At 29.2% G+C, this 10631-nt stretch overlaps 1 protein-coding gene across 1 annotated transcript in view; it reads left to right on the plus strand.

The window, feature by feature from the left end:
- The window catches only part of blvrb (biliverdin reductase B), a 44395-nt gene extending 33764 nt beyond the window's left edge, over nt 1-10631 (plus strand). Inside the window, exon 5 of the mRNA XM_061971966.1 lies at nt 10292-10631. Within this exon, the coding sequence (XP_061827950.1) occupies nt 10292-10446 (155 nt within the window). The 3' untranslated portion in view covers nt 10447-10631. The remainder of the gene's footprint in view (nt 1-10291) is intronic.

The raw sequence follows: 10631 nt of genomic DNA on the forward strand, positions 1-10631 counted from the left end.
ATAATGCATCAAAATACATTTTATTACCAATTTATGTATATTTAGGCCTGATCTTTACCACAGCACCCCAGCCATTTAACATTTACTGTATGGTTAATAACCCATTTAATGCAAATCTTTCAAAATAAAAACAACTGACATAATTGTATCAAATGACCATTAAAAGGGTTTTTAAAAAATGACATATTCTCTATTTTTATTTCGGACTGAAGTTGATCGAGGGATCTGAGAGAAAAAAGTAGAAAAAAATAAGAAGCCAAAGTACTTTTTTGTCCTTTAGCTACTCCATGGCTTTAAAAATAAGTAGTTCCCAGAGAGTTAAATATGTAAGAAAATTATTTTGAGTACTTTTTTGGCACCGACTGAATCCTTCCGGTCCTATTGGGCATTCATTTACATAAAGTCCAACGCTGGCATGTTACGGTACCTGTGTGACGTCACGCCAGGTTGCACTTTGGCGATCACTCCAGCAGAACTGAGAGCGGACTCAGCCAAACTACCTCTAATTAATGTTGTACATTTCAATGCCAACAAAGCAATTGACTCAATAAATACTCCAACATAAGTAAAGTAAGGCTCCACTAACTTGATGCTAATATAAATAGGTTTTGCTATTGACATGCTAGTAATTAGCATTAACAATTTTACATGGCGATTTCAACACCTCCAAATGTGTTAATGAAAACTACAACTAAGATTAGGGATGTCCCGATCCAGGTTTTTGCACTTCCGATCCGATACCGATATTGTTTTTGCACTTCCGATCCGATTCCGATACTGACCGATACCGATACTGACCGATACTGGCCTATCCGAGCATGTATTAAAGTTTAAAGTTATTTAGCCTACTTAGTTGTCAGAATCATGTTGAAAAGGGTTTTAGTACTCTTGATAACAACTAGCCAGCTGAATTAGGGGAGTTTGAATAATACACAATGGTTGGTAACAAGAAACTGACCTGTTTATTCAAGGATAAACACAAAATAGACAAAATTATACATGACAAACAGAAATGGCATCATTGAACTAGGGCTGGGCGATATGGCCTTTTTTTAATATTGCGATATTTTAAGGCCCTATTGCGATACACAATATATATCTCGATATTTTGCCTTAGCCTTGAATGAACACTTGATGCATATAATCACAGCAGTATGATGATTCTATGTGTCTACATTAAAACATTCTTCTTCATACTGCATTAATATATGCTACTTTTAAACTGTCATGCAGAGAAGGAAATCACAACAACAAAAAAATCACTAATTTTTTCATACGGTGTTGATGTGGAAATGTTTGCTTCTGCATTTTGATGGTGTGGACGTGTGGCACCGAATGGAGATAAGCGTCTCGACAGACGTCACAGTATTTGAACAATGATGACGAAAACTGTTTTCTCTGTCGTGTCCGTGTGTCGAAAATTGTTATGCGCTTATTTTTTTATTTGATATTGTGCGTGGCATAGATTTGCCGTGCGCAGAGGACGCTTGAGCAGGCGCGCACCTTAGCGGCTGCGCTAGCATCACAGCTAACGTTAGCCATGCTGCTACCTCTCTGCTGGGAGAGGGCGTATACGTATGTGACGTATGACGTGACAGTATGTGACGTATGTCGTGACAGTATGTGATGTGTGTAAGAAGGTGCGCTCGCTGTCTGTGAGAGGGAGACACAGGAAAGAGTGATAAGAGCCTGTCGTGTAATGCCAGCAGCTAAAAGCAACTGCGTGAGAATCCACAGACCTGTGGATGTGTTGAAGGTGTGCTGGAAAATGCGGAACGGAAATTAGGGAGCAGCAGAAAGGTGGAATGTATTATTTAAATCGGTGCGTTGGAAAACACGGACCGGAGTTTTTTTTAAACTGGATCTGGATCGGCATTTTCCCATGCCTTGCCGATACACATTTTTTTGCAAATATCGGCGGCCGATCCGATCCAAATATCGGATCGGGACATCCCTAACTAAGATGCTGGTCTGTAATAAGTACTATACTTACAGTATTAACACCTTTTAGGGCCCAACAAAAGACTAGACAGCAAAGACTGAATCAACCAACACACCATAAACTATGTCCTGGACTTGCAACTGTAATTTAGACTTAAATGTGATAATAAAACGAGATATAACAACTTGACAGTAGTTATCATAATCAGCTCATTTTTAAATGTTGCAATAAAAATTCCATTTTTATTATCAAAAACAATTCATATTTACCGAAAGTACCAAAAATGGGCGGGAATTTTTACCGTATCGGTTCGAATGTGAACAGTACCTATCCTTAATTGGCGGTAGCGATGGGTCCGGCAACACCGATGAATCGGCGCATGCGTCGAGCTCATAGAGCGAAACCCTGTGTCGGTGCGCGTACCGCTTTTAGAAAGTCACGTGACCGATCATGAGCTGTTTTGGTCACGTGACCGATACGCCAACTGTGTCGCACTGACGCCTCCTCTGTGCCCTGTGAGCGGCTCTTTTCTACAGCCGGAGAAATAATAACTAAGAGAAATCGTCTAAAATGTAATACGTCGGAAAAACTTTTTTTAAATTTTTTTTAATAAAAATTTTAAAAAATTAAATTAAAACAATTCCCAGTCCACAATCATCCACAACACGTTCTCTTAGATTTCCATGTTATGATACATGTTCACATTATTTATTGACTGTATCTAAAAAAGATAAAAGTATATTTTTATTTAAATGAAGATATGAAATAATCCTAAATGAAATACAATGACTTGGTTTATATTATTGTATATACTAGGGCAGGGGTCACCAACGCGGTGCCCGCGGTCACCAGGTAGCCCGTAAGGACCAGATCAGTCGCCCGCTGGCCTGTTCTAAAAATAGCTCAAAGAGCAGCACTTACCAGTGAGCTGCCTCTATTTTTTAAATTGTATTTATTTACTAGCAAGCTGGTCTTGCTCTGCTCGACATTTTTAATTCTAAAAGAGACAAAACTCAAATAGAATTTGAAAATCCAAGAAAATATTTTAAAGACTTGGTCTTCACTTGGAATAAGCGGTAGAAAATGGATGGATGGATGGGTCTTCACTTGTTTAAATAAATTCATTTATTTTTTTTTACTTTGCTTCTTATTACTTTTAGAAATACAATTTTAGAGAAAAAATACAACCTTAAAAATGATTTTAGGATTTTTAAACAAATATGCCTTTTTACCTTTTAAATTTCTTCCTCTTCTTTCCTGACAATTTAAATCAATGTTCAAGTAATTTTTTTCCTTTTTTTTATTGTAAAGAATAATAAATATTTTAGCTTCTGGTTTTTCGACGAAGAATATTTGTGAAATATTTCTTCAAACTTACTATGATTAAAATTCAAAAAAATTATTCTGGCAAATCTAGAAAATCTGTAGAATCAAATTTAAATCTTATTTCAAAGTATTTTGAATTTCTTTTAAAAAATTTTGTCCTGGAAAATCTAGAAGAAATACTGATTTGTCTTTGTTAGAAATATAGCTTGGTCCAATTTGTTAAATATTCTAACAAAGTGCAGATTGGATTTTAACCAATTTAAAACATGTCATCAAAATTCTAAAAATGATCTTAATCAGGAAAAATTACTAATGATGTTCCATAAATTATTTTTTAAATTTTTTCAAAAAGATTCAAATTAGCTAGTTTTTGTCGGTTGAATTTTGAATTTTAAAGAGTTGAAATTGAAGATAAACTATGTTTCAAAATGTTATTTTAATTTTTTTTGTGTTTTCTCCTCTTTTAAACCGTTCAATTAAGTGTTTTTTTCATCATTTATTCTCTACAAAAAAACCTTCCGTAAAAGGAAAATAAAAATGAAGACGGAATGACAGACAGAAATACCCATTTTTTTTTACATATATAAATTTATTTAGCTATTCTTGTTTAAATCACACTTACATGTAACAAAAAATTGTATTTATTTACTAGCAAGCTGGTCTCGCTTTGCTCGACATTTTTAATTCTAAAAGAGACAAAACTCAAATAGAATTTGAAAATCCAAGAAAATATTTTAAAGACTTGGTCTTCACTTGGAATAAGCGGTAGAAAATGGATGGATGGATGGGTCTTCACTTGTTTAAATAAATTCATTTATTTTTTTACTTTGCTTCTTATTACTTTTAGAAATACAATTTTAGAGAAAAAATACAACCTTAAAAATGATTTTAGGATTTTTAAACAAATATACCTTTTTACCTTTTAAATTTCTTCCTCTTCTTTCTTGACAATTTAAATCAATGTTCAAGTAATTTGTTTTCTTTTTTTCATTGTAAAGAATAATAAATATTTTAGCTTCTGGTTTTTCGACGAAAAATATTTGTGAAATATTTCTTCAAACTTACTATGATTAAAATTCCAAAAAATTATTCTGGCAAATCTAGAAAATCTGTAGAATCAAATTTAAATCTTATTTCAAAGTATTTTGAATTTCTTTTAAAATTTTTGTTCTGGAAAATCTAGAAGAAATACTGATTTGTCTTTGTTAGAAATATAGCTTGGTCCAATTTGTTAAATATTCTAACAAAGTGCAGATTGGATTTTAACCAATTTAAAACATGTCATCAAAATTCTAAAAATGATCTTAATCAGGAAAAATTACTAATGATGTTCCATAAATTATTTTTTAAATTTTTTCAAAAAGATTCAAATTAGCTAGTTTTTGTCGGTTGAATTTTGAATTTTAAAGAGTTGAAATTGAAGATAAACTATGTTTCAAAATGTTATTTTAATTTTTTTTGTGTTTTCTCCTCTTTTAAACCGTTCAATTAAGTGTTTTTTTCATCATTTATTCTCTACAAAAAAACCTTCCGTAAAAGGAAAAAAAAATGTACGACGGAATGACAGACAGAAATACCCATTTTTTTTTACATATATAAATTTATTTAGCTATTCTTGTTTAAATCACACTTACATGTAACAAAAAATTGTATTTATTTACTAGCAAGCTGGTCTCGCTCTGCTCGACATTTTTAATTCTAAAAGAGACAAAACGCAAATAGAATTTGAAAATCCAAGAAAATATTTTAAAGACTTGGTCTTCACTTGGAATAAGCGGTAGAAAATGGATGGATGGATGGGTCTTCACTTGTTTAAATAAATTCATTTATTTTTTACTTTGCTTCTTATTACTTTTAGAAATACAATTTTAGAGAAAAAATACAACCTTAAAAATGATTTTAGGATTTTTAAACAAATATACCTTTTTACCTTTTAAATTTCTTCCTCTTCTTTCCTGACAATTTAAGTCAATGTTCAAGTAATTTTTTTCCTTTTTTTATTGTAAAGAATAATAAATATTTTAGCTTCTGGTTTTTCGACGAAGAATATTTGCGAAATATTTCTTCAAACTTACTATGATTAAAATTCAAAAAAATTATTCTGGCAAATCTAGAAAATCTGTAGAATCAAATTTAAATCTTATTTCAAAGTATTTTGAATTTCTTTTAAAATTTTTGTTCTGGAAAATCTAGAAGAAATACTGATTCGTCTTTGTTAGAAATATAGCTTGGTCCAATTTGTTAAATATTCTAACAAAGTGCAGATTGGATTTTAACCAATTTAAAACATGTCATCAAAATTCTAAAATTGATCTTAATCAGGAAAAATTACTAATGATGTTCCATAAATTATTTTTTAAATTTTTTCAAAAAGATTCAAATTAGCTAGTTTTTGTCGGTTGAATTTTGAATTTTAAAGAGTTGAAATTGAAGATAAACTATGTTTCAAAATGTTATTTTAATTTTTTTTGTGTTTTCTCCTCTTTTAAACCGTTCAATTAAGTGTTTTTTTCATCATTTATTCTCTACAAAAAAACCTTCCGTAAAAGGAAAAAAAAATGTACGACGGAATGACAGACAGAAATACCCATTTTTTTTACATATATAAATTTATTTAGCTATTCTTGTTTGAATCACACTTACATGTAACAAAAAATTGTATTTATTTACTAGCAAGCTGGTCTCGCTTTGCTCGACATTTTTAATTCTAGAAGAGACAAAACTCAAATAGAATTTGAAAATCCAAGAAAATATTTTAAAGACTTGGTCTGCACTTGGAATAAGCGGTAGAAAATGGATGGATGGATGGGTCTTCACTTGTTTGAATAAATTAATTTATTTTTTCTACTTTGCTTCTTATTACTTTTAGAAATACAATTTTAGAGAAAAAATACAACCTTAAAAATGATTTTAGGATTTTTAAACAAATATACCTTTTTACCTTTTAAATTTCTTCCTCTTCTTTCCTGACAATTTAAGTCAATGTTCAAGTAATTTTTTTCCTTTTTTTATTGTAAAGAATAATAAATATTTTAGCTTCTGTTTTTTCGACGAAGAATATTTGTGAAATATTTTTTCAAACTTACTATGATTAAAATTGAAAAAAATTATTCTGGCAAATCTAGAAAATCTGTAGAATCAAATTTAAATCATATTTCAAAGTATTTTGAATTTCTTTTAAAATTTTTGTTCTGGAAAATCTAGAAGAAATACTGATTCGTCTTTGTTAGAAATATAGCTTGGTCCAATTTGTTAAATATTCTAACAAAGTGCAGATTGGATTTTAACCAATTTAAAACATGTCATCAAAATTCTAAAAATGATCTTAATCAGGAAAAATTACTAATGATGTTCCATAAATTATTTTTTAAATTTTTTCAAAAAGATTCAAATTAGCTAGTTTTTGTCGGTTGAATTTTGAATTTTAAAGAGTTGAAATTGAAGATAAACTATGTTTCAAAATGTTATTTTAATTTTTTTTGTGTTTTCTCCTCTTTTAAACCGTTCAATTAAGTGTTTTTTTCATCATTTATTCTCTACAAAAAAACCTTCCGTAAAAGGAAAAAAAAATGTACGACGGAATGACAGACAGAAATACCCTTTTTTTTTTACATATATAAATTTATTTAGCTATTCTTGTTTAAATCACACTTACATGTAACAAAAAATTGTATTGATTTACTAGCAAGCTGGTCTCGCTTTGCTCGACATTTTTAATTCTAAAAGAGACAAAACTCAAATAGAATTTGAAAATCCAAGAAAATATTTTAAAGACTTGGTCTTCACTTGGAATAAGCGGTAGGAAATGGATGGATGGATGGGTCTTCACTTGTTTAAATAAATTAATTTTTTTTTTTTTACTTTGCTTCTTATTACTTTTAGAAATACAATTTTAGAGAAAAAATACAACCTTAAAAATGATTTTAGGATTTTTAAACAAATATACCTTTTTACCTTTTAAATTTCTTCCTCTTCTTTCCTGACAATTTAAATCAATGTTCAAGTAATTTTTTTCCTTTTTTTATTGTAAAGAATAATAAATATTTTAGCTTCTGGTTTTTCGACGAAGAATATTTGCGAAATATTTCTTCAAACTTACTGTGATTAAAATTCAAAAAAATTATTCTGGCAAATCTAGAAAATCTGTAGAATCAAATTTAAATCTTATTTCAAAGTATTTTGAATTTCTTTTAAAAAATTTTGTCCTGGAAAATCTAGAAGAAATACTGATTTGTCTTTGTTAGAAATATAGCTTGGTCCAATTTGTTAAATATTCTAACAAAGTGCAGATTGGATTTTAACCAATTTAAAACATGTCATCAAAATTCTAAAATGTATCTTAATCAGGAAAAATTACTAATGATGTTCCATAAATTATTTTTTAAATTTTTTCAAAAAGATTCAAATTAGCTAGTTTTTGTCGGTTGAATTTTGAATTTTAAAGAGTTGAAATTGAAGATAAACTATGTTTCAAAATGTTATTTTAATTTTTTTTTGTGTTTTCTCCTCTTTTAAACCGTTCAATTAAGTGTTTTTTTCATCATTTATTCTCTACAAAAAAACCTTCCGTAAAAGGAAAAAAAAAATGTACGACGGAATGACAGACAGAAATACACATTTTTTTTACATATATAAATTTATTTAGCTATTCTTGTTTAAATCACACTTACATGTAACAAAAAATTGTATTTATTTACTAGCAAGCTGGTCTCGCTCTGCTCGACATTTTTAATTCTAAAAGAGACAAAACTCAAATAGAATTTGAAAATCCAAGAAAATATTTTAAAGACTTGGTCTTCACTTGGAATAAGCGGTAGAAAATGGATGGATGGATGGGTCTTCACTTGTTTAAATAAATTCATTTATTTTTTTACTTTGCTTCTTATTACTTTTAGAAATACAATTTTAGAGAAAAAATACAACCTTAAAAATGATTTTAGGATTTTTAAACAAATATACCTTTTTACCTTTTAAATTTCTTCCTCTTCTTTCTTGACAATTTAAATCAATGTTCAAGTAATTTGTTTTCTTTTTTTCATTGTAAAGAATAATAAATATTTTAGCTTCTGGTTTTTCGACGAAAAATATTTGTGAAATATTTCTTCAAACTTACTATGATTAAAATTCCAAAAAATTATTCTGGCAAATCTAGAAAATCTGTAGAATCAAATTTAAATCTTATTTCAAAGTATTTTGAATTTCTTTTAAAATTTTTGTTCTGGAAAATCTAGAAGAAATACTGATTTGTCTTTGTTAGAAATATAGCTTGGTCCAATTTGTTAAATATTCTAACAAAGTGCAGATTGGATTTTAACCAATTTAAAACATGTCATCAAAATTCTAAAAATGATCTTAATCAGGAAAAATTACTAATGATGTTCCATAAATTATTTTTTAAATTTTTTCAAAAAGATTCAAATTAGCTAGTTTTTGTCGGTTGAATTTTGAATTTTAAAGAGTTGAAATTGAAGATAAACTATGTTTCAAAATGTTATTTTAATTTTTTTTGTGTTTTCTCCTCTTTTAAACCGTTCAATTAAGTGTTTTTTTCATCATTTATTCTCTACAAAAAAACCTTCCGTAAAAGGAAAAAAAAATGTACGACGGAATGACAGACAGAAATACCCATTTTTTTTTACATATATAAATTTATTTAGCTATTCTTGTTTAAATCACACTTACATGTAACAAAAAATTGTATTTATTTACTAGCAAGCTGGTCTCGCTCTGCTCGACATTTTTAATTCTAAAAGAGACAAAACTCAAATAGAATTTGAAAATCCAAGAAAATATTTTAAAGACTTGGTCTTCACTTGGAATAAGTGGTAGAAAATGGATGGATGGATGGGTCTTCACTTGTTTAAATAAATTCATTTATTTTTTTTTACTTTGCTTCTTATTACTTTTAGAAATACAATTTTAGAGAAAAAATACAACCTTAAAAATGATTTTAGGATTTTTAAACAAATATACCTTTTTACCTTTTAAATGTCTTCCTCTTCTTTCCTGACAATTTAAATCAATGTTCAAGTAATTTTTTTTCTTTTTTTTTATTGTAAAGAATAATAAATATTTTAGCTTCTGGTTTTTCGACGAAGAATATTTGCGAAATATTTCTTCAAACTTACTATGATTAAAATTTTAAAAAATTATTCTGGCAAATCTAGAAAATCTGTAGAATCAAATTTAAATCTTATTTCAAAGTATTTTGAATTTCTTTTAAAAATTTTTGTTCTGGAAAATCTAGAAGAAATACTAATTCGTCTTTGTTAGAAATATAGCTTGGTCCAATTTGTTAAATATTCTAACAAAGTGCAGATTGGATTTTAACCAATTTAAAACATGTCATCAAAATTCTAAAATGTATCTTAATCAGGAAAAATTACTAATGATGTTCCATAAATTCTTTTTTAAATTTTTTTCAAAAAGATTCAAATTAGCTAGTTTTTCTCTTCTTTTTGTCGGTTGAATTTTGAATTTTAAAGAGTCGAAATTGAAAATTTTATTTTAATTTTTTTCGTGTTTTCTCCTCTTTTAAACCGTTCAATTAAGTGTTTTTTTTTCAGCATTTATCCTCTACAAAAAACCTTCCGTAAAAGGAAAAAAAAAAATGTACGACGGAATGACAGACAGAAATACCCATTTTTTTATATATATAAATGTATTTATTTAGCTATTCTTGTTTAAATCACACTTACGTGTAACTTACAAATGACAATATATTTATTTATTTAAGTGTGTATCAAACTGGTAGCCCTTCGCATTAATCAGTACCCAAGAAGTAGTTTTTGGTTTCAAAAAGGTTGGTGACCCCTGTACTAGGGCATCAAATCAGTGTCAGTTGAGTCGGTCCATAGGTTGCCTGTAGGGATTTTTAATGTCCAGCAGATGTCAGTATTTAGTGACACAGTATCGACACAGTATCAATACAGTTTGGCAATGTGTCGAAACGCTTCATGACGCCTCATCAACCCGTCACTAATTGGCGGTATATATCAACAAGTATTTTCCATTTCTGCACAGGCGATCTTCCTCTGACGGAGAAATACTCGGTGACAGAGAACATGCTGAAAGGACGAGCCATCTCCAAACACGACCTGGGACATTTCTTCGTCAAGTGTCTGTCCACCAGCGAGTGGGACAGCAAGACCGTGGGCGTGTGGGGGGACTCCATGTAGTGCCGCGAGTTGCTCGGCTTCCTCTCACAAATTATACATCACAATAACGCTTTTGTTCACTATAATTCTGATCAAGACAACATTGTATTGGGACACATTTCAAATAGGTACCAAAGCTTTTAACCAAACAATGTTTTGTTTTGTGATTTAAAAAAGAATATATAATACTAATATTATAAAAAATG

Source organism: Nerophis lumbriciformis, linkage group LG17 (assembly GCF_033978685.3).
Source record: "Nerophis lumbriciformis linkage group LG17, RoL_Nlum_v2.1, whole genome shotgun sequence".
In the NCBI taxonomy this organism is placed as follows: Eukaryota; Metazoa; Chordata; class Actinopteri; order Syngnathiformes; family Syngnathidae; genus Nerophis; species Nerophis lumbriciformis.